Source organism: Rissa tridactyla, chromosome 9 (assembly GCF_028500815.1).
Source record: "Rissa tridactyla isolate bRisTri1 chromosome 9, bRisTri1.patW.cur.20221130, whole genome shotgun sequence".
In the NCBI taxonomy this organism is placed as follows: domain Eukaryota; kingdom Metazoa; phylum Chordata; class Aves; order Charadriiformes; family Laridae; genus Rissa; species Rissa tridactyla.
The window spans coordinates 12,005,612-12,018,773 of record NC_071474.1 but is presented as its reverse complement, the minus strand read 5'-3'; the positions used below and the strand labels follow the sequence as shown (position 1 = coordinate 12,018,773).

General features: G+C 42.5%; 1 protein-coding gene across 2 annotated transcripts in view; it reads left to right on the top strand.

Moving 5' to 3' along the window:
* The first annotated feature begins 609 nt into the window (after window positions 1–609).
* TRPM7 (transient receptor potential cation channel subfamily M member 7) overlaps window positions 610–13,162 on the top strand; it is a 57,920-nt gene continuing 45,367 nt past the window's right edge. For both annotated transcript variants that reach the window (XM_054213755.1, XM_054213754.1), the window contains exon 1: window positions 610–743. In XM_054213755.1, coding sequence (XP_054069730.1) covers window positions 741–743 — 3 coding nt within the window. In that variant the 5' untranslated portion in view covers window positions 610–740. The remainder of the gene's footprint in view (window positions 744–13,162) is intronic.

Below are 13,162 nucleotides of genomic sequence, written 5' to 3'. Positions count from 1 at the left end.
GCCATTCACCAGCGCGCGGGGCACCGACCCCCCGCCCTGAGGCGACATTTCCTCGACGGGGCGGCGGAGCCCCGGCCCCTCCGCCCGCACTGCGCCAGCGCCTCGGGGCCCGATGCTCGGGCTGGTGTCTCCGCAGAGAGACGGGGCCTCCCCCTCCGAACCGCGCGCTTCCAGCCAGGCTGGTCTCTGCCCCCGTTTTTAACGTCTCCTTGGCCTTTACCTCACCAACAGCACACAGGAGGCACGGCCGCCATTTCGGGACGCGGCTCGGGGTTCCCCCTTTCACCCCACCGCGTGTGGGGAGGCCGAGGCCGCCCCCCGCCCTCTTCTCCCCTCACCGGCCGTCCCGCCCCCGCCCTGAGGGGGGACCGGGACGGGCGGGAGCGGGCAGCGGCCTCCCCCTCCTCCCGGGGGCGGTGCGCGCTGACGCGGCAGCGCCGCGGCTCTCCGCCGGCCGAGTCGCACAATTATGAGAAAGAGCCGCCGGGCCGAGGCCGCCGCCAGCGCTGGGTCCCGGTGCGGAGTCGAGCCAGCGCCTTCCTCCGCGCCCCGCTCTTCCCTTCTTCCCCGGAGCGTTGTCCTCGCCCGGCTTCTCCCCACCCAGCCCTCCGCTGCTGCCGAGCTCAGCCCCGATAGATGGAGACAGGCCCCGCCACCGCCGACGCCGAACCACGAGCAGGAGCTGCCCGGGGCGAGGAGAGACAGAATCGGCGCCGAGACCCAGCCCGGCCCTGAGGAGAATGGTGAGGGCGGCGGCGAAGGGAAGGGAGGAAGGGGACGGGGGAGGTTGGCGGGAGCAGCCGGCCGCCGGATCAGACCTGTCCCAGCCGGCTGCTCCTCGGCCCCTCTGGCTCCCGGGCTCGCCGCGGCCGTTCCCCTGTCCCGGGTGGCCCGGTGGCGAGGAGGAGGAACCCCGCCGGGCTGTCACCGCCGGGCCGGAAGGGGAGGCGCGGGATCGGGCGCCTCAGGCCCGTCCTCGCCCCTCACGGCCCGGGGCGGGCGGGCGGGCGCTGAGGGGGGCGACGCCGGGGCGTCCGCCCCGGCGTCGCCCCCCTCAGCGCCCGCCCGCCCACGACCCGTGTTATGGACTTCCCTGACTAAGAAATGCACCGATTGGGTTCATAGACGTGTAAACTGGTGGCGGGTCAGCATTTTTTTTTTTTTTTTGTGGCAATGTAACGTATTTCGACGCCGCTGTTGAACAGGTGTTTCGCCGGACGTCGAATACAGGACATTTTGTGCAGGTTTTCATTTTTGCGAAAGCGTTTCCCCGCTGCTCCGTGGCTGTTGAGCAGTTCTGAAGAATTGCTGGACAGGGTCCAACGTTAAATCAGGATTTATTCTGAAGAGTGAGTTGTTCGGTGTGACAATTCCGGGAGTTCAGTCTTTTTTTGTTTTTTTTTTTAATGTGTCTGTGTGGGTGAGATAAGTGTCTGATAGATCATCCCTCGTACCTTCTGGTATGAGGCTATTCTTGACTCTGCTATTTGAAGTGTGTGTGTGGGAAAACACCTTTGTGCTTGTGGAACTGTTAAGGCTGGTTTTGGACTGTTTGTACCTTAGTTTTCTGATGTTTTACTTTGATTTTTTTTTTCTTTTTTTTTTGCGTGCTTGAGCTCAGGAGTGGAAGGGTAATTTTCACTTGTGGTACAAAGGCACCTTGAAACGTCACCTTGCATTTAACAGTTATCTCACTTGTATTTAAAGATACTCTATCAGATTGTCTACCTCCCCATGTGAATTATCTTGGAGAGAGGTACTCTATTGTGTTTTAAACATTCACTTCTTTTCTTGTCTACTGAGGCTCTGTGTAACTCTAGTCTTGCTGCCTTACCTTTTTGTCTTATCACATCAGCCCTGCTTTCTCTGCTCTGTTGGTGATAGACTGCAGCATCCAAACTCTTCCCTGTTTCTCATAGTTATCTTTACCACTTGCTGTGCTTCCCTTTCCTGGAAGCTTTGTACCAACACCCAAACTTTTCCCGCTTCTCTGTAATGTCCCTTCATGAGGTGTGTTTCTGTAACTGTTTACTCCTTGTGGACAGTTGTGACAGATGACTGTTTTCTACAGAAAAACCCAGTATTGTTTTGAACTTCAATAATTCATGCTGACACAATAGGGTCTGGCCATATTGGTTTGTCGATTTTACACCACTAATGTTGCAAATAAATCTCTATGAGGATTCGTCAAAAAGCATGTGTGAAGGGAGAGAGATGCTTTTATAGTCTACGATTTGTGTGCTTGACAGGATTTTGCATAGCAAGTTTAATTTTCTTTCTCACAAAGACCCTGATTAGCGTAATTAGGAATTTAATACGTAGTTATACTAGCAGTGACACTTTTAAACTTCTGATACTATCAGCGTATTGTCTGAAACAAGCCCAGATTTCAAGTTCCAGTCTTTAAAGACATGGGGTTGGATTTTAAAATTGTGGCTTATGCTGTGAAAAATCAAGACAATGAAATGATGCTTCTCATGACAATACATTGAACCTGAAAAACTTATCTTTGTCTTTTTTCTTTTTGACAGATATTTATTTCTGTTGGAATGCTTCGTTTCCTTTAACCGTGTCTACTTTGGCTGCAAATATTTGTGTGTCACGTTAATTTGCTGAAACAAGTAACACTAGTTCTGTTTTTTTCCTCCCACTTTTTAAACGGCAAACTGACAGTAAAATCAATGTGCGTGTTTTCCAGAATTGAAGTTTGTCTTTGAGGTCATGTTTCTTGTTTCTAATGTGAATAATTCTGTCTCAGTGCATTTTAGCTTCACTGGTTGAAATTCTGTCAGCTGGCTTTTCAGCAGATAAATCACTGAGTAATCTCACTCTGTGTGTGTATTTGGATAAGATACTTATATGATTATTAAAGATAACGTCACTTCTTGCCTCTGATACTGACAAGTAGTGGTGGCCTCTGATAAATGAGTCTATATGCTTCATTATTTCTACAAAAAAATAGTCAGTGATACTGACTTGACCCGTGGTAAAACTTGAACAAAGTTTGTTGCATGCTTTCTTCATGTTCCCTGGCCTGAAACCTTCTTTCTCCTCTATTGTATTCTCTGCAATCTTGTTACTGTCCTGTGTTTGATTTAATCCCATCTTTTTTTGCTCACATAATGAGAATGTACAGGTAATGGTGTCACATTAATATATCATGATACAACCGATACCGAAAATGGTCTAACTAATCCTTGGTTTCTGTTATTTTTATTACATTTAGCTTAGCTTTTCTTTTACTTGAATTGTAGATGGTTTTGCATTTCAAGTAATAGAAAACTAATCTAACAAAAGAACAGAAAAAGTAAACCCCCAAAACCTTTGTATTGGCACGCTTTGTTTCCTGACCTGGCTCAGCACAGGATTAGCTGGGCATCAGTGCTGCTGCGCAAGAGAGGAGGTAGGAAGTGCAGGTGACTTCTTCTTGGAAGCAGCTAGTCATTAAACCAGCGTCGCCTGGCACACTGAACTGTTGCATCTAACTGGATGAGACCACAGACCCGAGCAGCAGTGTTTCAGAGACCAGTCTCCATGACAGCCATTGCACTGACAGAATGCTGTTTTTTTGAGAAGTGGTGAGGTTTTTTCAGCTGCCTTTACACCTATATTTTGCTTAGCATGTAAAGTGGATATGAGCTGTTTTAAAGCAGGGGCGTGAGCTGCTTTCTTTAAATACCAGGTTTGCTGGAACAACAGTACAGCTGAAGTTTGTTTTTTTCCCCAGCTGCTCTCATTCTTGCACAGAAATAGGGACAACACAGGTTGTCTAATTGCTGTTAGGCAAGCAGGGGAAATTTCTTACCCCTCTGTTCTTTCCAAGAAGAAAAGGCCAGTGAACTTCTGGTGGGATAATGAAATACAAAAAATCAAGAGAGAAACTGCAATAAATATCATTGTTATCCTTAACTGTATAGGGTTTTTTTCCTTCCCAAGAATTGGGTGAAAAGTGTTCTACGCACAGCAACAGTGTTGCTGGTTGTGGTGCTGATAATTCTGAAAAGCAGCCTTATGAAAGGACTAGAATATTTAACTGTGGAAAATGGTTTCACAACATACGGTATGAGGATGTTGTAGTAATAGTCCGTAAGATAAATGTAGTGGTTGATTGTTAAGGAGAGTTCAAAGTATGGTAACAAACTGACAGCACGTTAGAGTGGAATGAACTTGCTTTATAATTAATGAGGTTTTTTTCCCCTTAAATAAAGCCAAGTTCAGATGTTACTGAGGTGGTAGGCTTGGGTTAAACCTTAATTCTGGGAATTTCTGCGGCTTTGGGTTTTTTTAAATTCTAGAAGATCAAAGTTACAGATTATTTAATACTTATGTTATTAAAAGCAATATTTTTTTTCCCTAAAGACTCTTAGAAATGCATTCTAGCTCAAGCTGTTCCACGCATTTTCTACCATCAGTTTCTGAAATATTTGAAAACTCTGTGCGTATGGCAAATGTGCATTTGCTGAGTTAGTGCATCCCAACACATCTTTACTTAATTTGATTTCAGCTGAAGGAGGGCAGTGTGCTAGCACATCTGTTGACTTTCTACAGCTGCAAAATCAGAATTTTACAGGTTGATTCAGTAATAAAGTTGGTACTCGGTTGTGTGTAGTTTGTCAACTCATGTTTTCAGATGATCCAACTTCAGAAACAGCTACCGTAAACCCTCTGTGAAGCTTTATTGCTACTTCATCTTCAACCTGACCATGGAGATCACTATTTTACGTTCAGATATGGTCCAATATGAAGTGCTTATTTTGTTTAAATGCATGTTCTGTTATGCAAAGAGGATGCGACTGGCCAATGTAAAGTTTCAAAGAGTACAGGTAGATGTGTGCATATAGTTTGTCTACATCTGAAAATTATGCACTTGTGAATTACATCGGTGTCTAGACTTACTGCTAGTAATTGTAACAGCAACCATTTGGGGAGGTCTCTTTCTGAGTTGGAGAGCTTCGGAACTATTTCGAGGTCTGTGGCAGCCCGGTCAGGCTTTTTGCTTCCTATTCATGGGTCCCAAAGCCTGGTGTGGATGACTCCCAGTGCTATTGGATTCTCCCTTTAATTGTTTACTATTAATCAAGTGAGATTTTTTTAAAACAAGAAGCTGCAGCTTCTGAGAATTGTCATATATCTATTAAGTTCTGGTTTACTGAATTTTATTTTTTGTTTTTATTTTTTACTGACAACCTTTTAGATGATTACTGCAGTATATTTTTGCTGTCATACAATAACACGTTCTTGCTTGAGAATACTTTCTCAGTTACAGCTTTAAATTAATTTAATCTAGGTGTTCAGTCTTTCACCATAATATACCTCTGTAATCTTCAAAGCCTGGGAAAGCATCTGTTACAGTTTAGTCAATCTTAACACAATGGTTATTGCAATTGAATACCAGCCTTTGTTCCATGCATTGTTCCTACTTACTTCTACCCAGAGAAGTACTTATTTTCTTAATCTTATCTACTTGATTCTTGTCACCTTTGCTATGGTGTAACAGAGAGGAACAGAAACAATGTTTTCGCTTTGTAGTCCCCTGACTTAGGTTGGGTGGAATTTTGCAAGATATCCCTGGCTGACGGTTCTTATCTGCTAAATTTTTCTCCTCCTAATCCTAATACTGCAAAGTGATAATCAGTTTTTGTGAAATGCAGACTTGACAAACTTGACTTCTAAAATTTAAATTTAATAAACAAATAAATTTACATTTATGCCTTCTGCAAATGAATTTCTTGTTGCTCTGTTGGGAATACTGTATTTCACAAGCACTTATTGCCTAAAAATTTCTAGGCTCAGGGCACTTTTAGAACTAGTGTTACTTAGCAGTTCAGGTCTTCCCACTATTAATCACTGCATTGACAATATAGTTCCCAAGACTGATGTGGAGTGCCTGATGTGTGTTGCAGGGTAATAATCTCAGATATGGTGCAGAGTTGATGTTCAAGTCCATAGCATCTTTACTAGCCACTCACAAATCTGCCAAAACTGTTCTTAAAGGTGTGGTTGTCATCCAGTCTAAACTCATCTAAACCCGGGATGTCACCCTTCTGCCCGTCCCTTTGTGCTTCCCTCTGTGCTCAGTCGCTGTTTCGGGGGATCTGAATTGAATAAACATCTAATCACCTATCACCTCCTTTCACCTCCCTTTTTTTTTTTTTTTTTTTTTTTTTTTTTGTTGAGGATTAGTTCTTTCGTCAGTCATTTCCGTGAACTGGCTCTCCACATGACTGCGTAAGTGCCAGTGCTGGTATGAGATAGGGTGGGATCATGGGCAGAGGCTAAGGAAAATGGGATTGTGATACCCCAAATTGGTTTGTAAGCTTCCTCTGAGGTGCTTGAGACCTGACTTGTGCCATCATGTTAGTTTGTGTATCACCCATTCTACATGAGTGTTTACCAAGTCTTACAACCTTGTGTGAGGACACAGATGGAGCTGTGCCATCGTAAGTCAGGTTCTCTAGCGTCTTCAAAGTATAAACCAAATTGCATTGCAGACTTTGTCTAAATGTACTTGAATGCTTTTATATCTAAATTCTTGTTTACAGAGGATGTTTTCTTGACCTTCTTTTCTGAATATGTGCTACCAGATGTAAGACAATTTTTCTTACCAGATATGCTGTGCTGTAGTCTGTGAACTGAGCTGCATCAAAATGAGTTTGACTCCCTCTCATCAAGTTATTTCTGTTGGCTAATGATCCACTGCTGGTAACTTGTCTCACATAACAGTACATTGCTAGATTATTTTTTTTCTCCATGTTCTTAACAAGCTGCTTATTTGCTTTTTAGTGCTGTTCCTGTCCCTGTTCAACTTTCTCAAGAAGCTGAATCTGTTCCTTAGGAGATAGTAAAGCTGCATTCTCTTCATGTACCTGATAGAGGTCAGCATAGCAGCCATGCGACCACGTTCAAAGACAGTCATGCTGATGTACAATATAGTTAAAATTGCAGGTATATTGGCTTTGTGTAGTAAGCTCAGTGTGGTATACTAGTTTGTGGCTAGAGCTAGTCTGAAAAAGCTCAGCTTCCTTTCAAACCTGTCCCTGTGGCAGCTGCGGTCATGCAAGTATTCAGTGATGTATAAGCTTCAGTCGCTTGAATAGGTTAAATTATGCATGTGCTTAAGTGATGCAGGATTGGAGCCTAAAAATACCAGTTGTGTAATTATAGAACTGTTAATCAACTTTCTCTTCAATTATAAAAATCAGTTAATCTACAAGAGTAGGTGTAGTTAATGATGTTTTAAATGTCAAAGTCTTACGAGTTTCTCCTGTGTTCCCTGGCTGCAGTGTTGTCTAAACTGTAGTTTGCAGAATTCTGTTAAACAGCAAATTTAATAGAACTTCAGCTGATGGCTGAGGGTGATCTTCTGGCCAGAAAGTTTGGTTGATCTTGAAGTAATTCCTGCTCATGGTAGTAATCTCCCACTAGGGAAAGAGTATTGAATCACTGATACCATAGCTGACAAATAGCCTACACAACTTTCTAGGAACTTAGCGTCTTCTGGTGTTGCAAGGCCTCTGGATGCAGAACTAATTGGAAGAGGCTTGCTCCTCGCAATTTCACAATCTGTAGTTTACTAACTTCTCAAATTGTGCTGCTGAAAATGTTCACAGGGTTATGCTGCAGATCTGCCCGTGGGGCAGCCCTGCCAGGACTTTCCTTGGCCTATGTGAGGGGCACTAAGCAAAGGTGTAGAGGTTGGGATGGACATTAACCTCTTAAACTAGCATTAACTGGCTTTGCAGCCAGAGGCATTGAAAAGCAGAAATATCCCCTTAACTAACCTTTGTCCTTTTAGTTTGTGCCAACTTCAGAAATGTTCTTGATGAGGATTTATGCCTTTGCCTCGTTAAGCAATTAGTCTGGCGTCTTATTCTTGGTTTCTTTTATAAAAATCTTATGCAGAAAAATCCTTTTTAAATTTTCAACTTAGGAAAACCACAGTTTGTATGCTTGCAGTTTTCCATATAAATCCTATATGGAACTCTGGAACTCTTCACTGTTAAATTCTCTGTAATTGTTTCAAATGCATTAATGAAACAGTGCGGACTTTTTATGTTGCTTATATAGGGAATGAGGGCAGAAAACACTCATCATCCTTGTCCTGGTTTGGGCTGCCAGCTTGTGTTACAGGTGAACGTTCTGCAGTGATGAAGGCTGCTAACAAACGAGTCATTGTTTGAATGCATCAGTCTGGTTGTGCTTGTTGGTGTTCCTTAGCCCAGCAGAGAAATATTTGGTACTAGTATAATCACAGTATTTTGCTGGACAACATGATACAGTAAACTTGGGCTGCATTTTCTTCCTGGTATAGAAAATGTAAAAGACTGAAGCTTTTCTGCCTTCAGAAAAATCCTAATTTTGGGTTCTAGAAAAATATTTTTCTGGTCACATGCATGTAGACAATCTGCAGAATACAGGTAGACGTTGCAGAGAGGGGGAGGATTATTCGCAAAAGCTAATTAGGCAGTGAGTCCCTAGGCTTGCTCAGTGGAGACCGAGGGGGAGTTCAGAGCAGCTCTTTTCTCATCTCTCTGCAGACAGGATGTAGAAAAATTAGCACTGCTAAGATAAGGTTGGTCTTTTTGACTATCCTCTTGGGTGTCATTACTGGATTTTTCAGGGGTTTTCCGGCAAATGTAAAGATCTTGCATGTAGGACAAGAAAAATCTTTTGTAATTAATGTATTAGGACTTAGTTGGGTTTTAATTATACCATGAATTAGGAAAAAATGTCTTCGGTGCCAGATGAGGATGGATGCTGTTCTCAAACCCAGGGTATCTGCTCACCTAAAATGTGACCTTAGGCAATAGGTTCTTGCTTTATTGGCAGCTCTCTGAGAAATAAAGAAATAATGTCTTTGCTTCCTTTCCTTCCTGAACATCAGGATACACGTGCTCAAAAAGAATGTCTTTTTGTGTGACAGATCTGTAGTCTTTTCCTGGATGCCTAGGGAAAGTTTGCTTTGGGGGATTATTTTGATGTACCTTGACAGTGTGCTTAGATCAGCTCAGCTGTTTTGCTAACCCAGTTTCTTACTGCTACCAAAGGGGATGTCCTACTTCCCTCGTCCCCACCCTGATCATGGCCATTTGGTCCTTTCCTGTGCCTTAGTTTTCTGCCCCTGAATCGGTTCCTTCTCACATCAAAGCTACCTGCTCTTTTTTTTTTTTTTTTTTTTTTTTTTCTGTAAGTAACTGCTGGTTTAGGAAGCTCAATGAGCTCACCAAAGGGCTTGTGCACAACTGCTGGTGGGAGGGCAGTGGCAGGAGAGCGGGTGGGAGGGCAGAGCAGTAACTTGCTCAGCTTGTCTTCTCTGACTGCACCCTTACTGTATAACTTGAAGAATTGCATCTGTTAAAGCAAATATTTCACCTATGTATCTTGGCTTTGCTGTTGCCAGGACCTCAACCTCCTTAGTGTTTTCTTCTGTTTCTTTAGAATTATAGTCTGTCCTCACTCCTTTGCCCCAGTAGGCCAGAGAGGAGCCTGAGCTATAAGTCCAGGATAGCTTAGGCAGGCCTTTGTGCCGCATACCACTTAGCATTGGTGAGTTTTACTAGAAGTGAGTATGCTGGAAGAAATTACAATAAACAGAAAACAGTTAAAAAGTGCAAGCTGTGGTGTGATCTCTCGATACCATTTAATTAGTTGTTCCACCCCTCCTCCCCCCTCCCCCCCCCCCCAAAAAAAAAGGTTACTTTATTTCTGAAAATCACTTATTTAATTTCTGAGTGATTATTTAGGCTTGTGGTATTTAACATAGATATGTTACAGGTAGTTCAGTTTTGTGGGTAACCTGCAATTCTGCATCAACATTTGGTGGGATAGGTGAAAAACTGTAGTTTCTTCAATCTGCTTAAGTAGAGGATACCTATATCACTGTGTGGTAAATAAAAATTAAGATATAAGATTGAGACAGTAAACTGTACATCCTAGGGAACTACCTGCATTGCTTCATTATACTTTCAGTTAGTGAAGAATCATTTGGAACAGATCTCTTTTTACGTTTCAAAGTTTTTTCTTGAGTTGATCTTCCTTTTATCAAATATGTTTAGTTTTCACAGCTAGATTAAAAAGGGAGTTTTTGTCCCCACAGATTATTCTGCTTTTTAGTTGATATAGTCCAACTTGATTAATCAGAGTATTTCAAGTCCATACAAGTGTTTGATAAGAGTTCTGTGCTTTTGATTTGAGGGCTGAATACTCAGCCTGGGAACTCAAGCTTGCTGAGGCAACCTTGTAAGACGAGGGTAAGAGAAACACTAAAGGGTGTTCTTCTGTTTCCCTCTGTATTAGAGCTAGTCAGACCTTGGTTTAAATGAGTAGTTAAGGCATTAGGATGCCTGTGCTTCTGTGTTAATTAGCAATGCTGTGTGCCTGTGAAGGACGGATGGTGTGATAGGAAGCTTAGTAGTGCTTTTAGTAAATGGTGTAATAGAATGGTACACTTTAGCAGTGTGAATGTTGACTTGGACATAAAATGAATGACTTGAAGCTCCCTCACAATGCATTGCATTGTGTAGGTTTTGCAGCTCTGGCTGTAATATTTAAAAGAAACATTAATGAAGAGGGATGTAAGAGCGTAGTTGAGACTTTCAAAACCTGCTAATTGTTAAAGGAATCCCTCAACACTAATAATAAAATGGTTGAATGCTAATGGGAAAATCAGTGTAAAAGAATATTTCAGCAGTCAGTGTGAGGTTGTGATGAAGAGCTCAATTTTTATTGAGCTAAGACTAGCCTCATGAGAGATCAACAAAGTAAGACAGAGTAGCTCAAACAACTGTTTGTTCCCCTCAGATATCTGAGGGCGGAAAATTTAAAAAGTGCCTAAATAAGCATTTTATATTATTTTAGACGGTGATTAGCTGCTTTCGCATTTGCCTAAATAAACCCAGTTAAGTTTCTTCTTTGCACTTTTTTAGACTAAACAGAAACTACTTAAATAGTTTTAGTGGGGAACCTTATCTTCTGATAAGAGTTTAGGTACATGGATGTCTCTAGAATGCTGTCAGGCTACTTATGCCCCAAGTTGAGGGCTGTAGTCTGCGTGCACTCTGGAGCAGCTGCGGACCTAGCTAGCTCTGCTAGGAGAGCTGGTTCTCTGTCTTGACAGGCAATGAAAGCGTAACTGAATCCAGTAGCTCTTTGTTTAGTGAGCTGAAATTGAAAATGTTTAAGTCTTTGTACTTTTACAATAGGTGAACTATACTATAGAAAATTCTTGTTTTGGCTTGTTTTTTTCCTAGCTCATCCTACATTCTTCATCCTATTCTAGTCTCCCAAGAACTCCGGTCACTGTAGAGAGTTGACCAAAATGTTCACTTCCCCTTCAGTAGCTAGCAAGCATTGGCACATGGATGTGCACGTGTGTACAGGCAGGGAGAAGAACATAGAGCATAGGAGTTAAGACAGGAGTATCCCATCACACCTCCACGATCCTCTCCATGAGTAATGCCCATATTCCCCTTACCAAGGAAGTGAAGACAGTTCAGGGGTTGTATGACTAACTTCTGTCTCCCTCAGACATCACATTCAATGCTGATATTTTAATACTAGCCTGGAACCAGCCTAATATTAATTTTCTGCTCTGAGATGACTTGCATAACTTACACAAAGTGACTTTTTTATAGTACTCATTGTAAAAGTAAACAACACTCCAAATCTGTTTCCTAGTATTAGTAGTTTTAGTTATAAAAATAAGTTTTTTTTTCCTTGATAATGTGTCTAAAGATAAGTTATGTGAAATTTCATCATCCTTAGCAGTGGTCTGGTGCTGTCACTTATTTCACGTGCCCTCTGGTGTGTTTGTTCTCTTGCTCTTCCCTCTCACCCATGCTATTCAGATAAATATTATTGATCTGTAATAATTTAAACATGAGCATAAGGCTCCCTGGTTGATGTGGGTGTGGTTTTAGTTGCCTTTTTTTTTTTTCCTTAGATATTCAATGGGTTGTTTGAGGCTAGCTATGTCAAAAATCCCTTGGTGATAACAAGTTTCCATTGCTCTAGTGAGTTAATAATAGCCTACTTAAGTCAGCAGGCACCAAAAATCTTCACTGTGATGATAGAGAAGTACCTTTCTTTGTACAACATCAAAAATAAGTCAGATCTGTAAATGGAACAGGCTAAGAAAGTGGTAGAGCAAGACCAACAACATCCACCCTTCCAGCTAGCTTTTGTAGTTGTAATGTGCTTCAGCACATAATGCATAAATCAGATGTTCATGCACTTCATGAACCAGAAAGGGAGGACCACCTTTAAGTCTGCAGCTCGAATAAAGCTGAAATACATCCTTTGCACTAGGTGAAATGAACTCACAGCCTGTAAGCTGTCTATGAATAGCGGCTGCCAGAGCTGAGCTTTTTTCATCTGGCAACAAATGGGAAGCAAATCGAGGGTAGGATTAATTATTTCACTGGTCCCAGGAGCCCTTTCCTATTGCTTTCTTACCAGAGGTGGACACTGCTAACTCCTTTCTTGAATCTGTGATTTGTATTCACTACGTGATGGGAAGGGACTGGAAGTTGCCTGGGGAGGAGAGCCAACAGATCCAGGCTATGTGAATTGTTTTACCTCTGAAAGCGTGCCCCAAGCCTCATTCCTTCCAAAAATAAACCCAGAGTTTATAGGGTTGTCTGTTCATTCACCCTGTGTGGCACGTGCAAGGTAAGCCCAGCACTTGCCAGAAATGTGGGGTACGAACCAAATTAATTCTTTCATGTGGAGTAAATCTGGAGAGCCAGGAGGTGCAGAGGTTTTAGCAGCCATGCACAGTGTGTCCCATCGGTCCCTGTGGAACAGACCAGGGATAGTGGCCATTCTTGGTACCTAAGGAAATTATTTGACCCACTTAAAAAGGCTTGGCATCATTTCTGTTGCGCGTTGGTGAGTAGGTATGATGACTCTACCTTCCTGCTGGTCTTATTTAAGAGAGTGTGTAGGCTTGCAGTCTGCATCAACGGTAAGATTAGAACGACTGCAGACTGCAGCTAAGTCGTTGGTGTTCAGAGAGGTGAAGAAGATGCAGACTTTACAATTGTATCGCTGTAGATAAAGAAGGAATAGTAGGCTGTGTGTTTAAAAATGTAAGAGAGTTGGGATTGGTTTATATGGGTGACTCAACATAATATAAAATGGGTTTTGAATGAGGTATTCTATC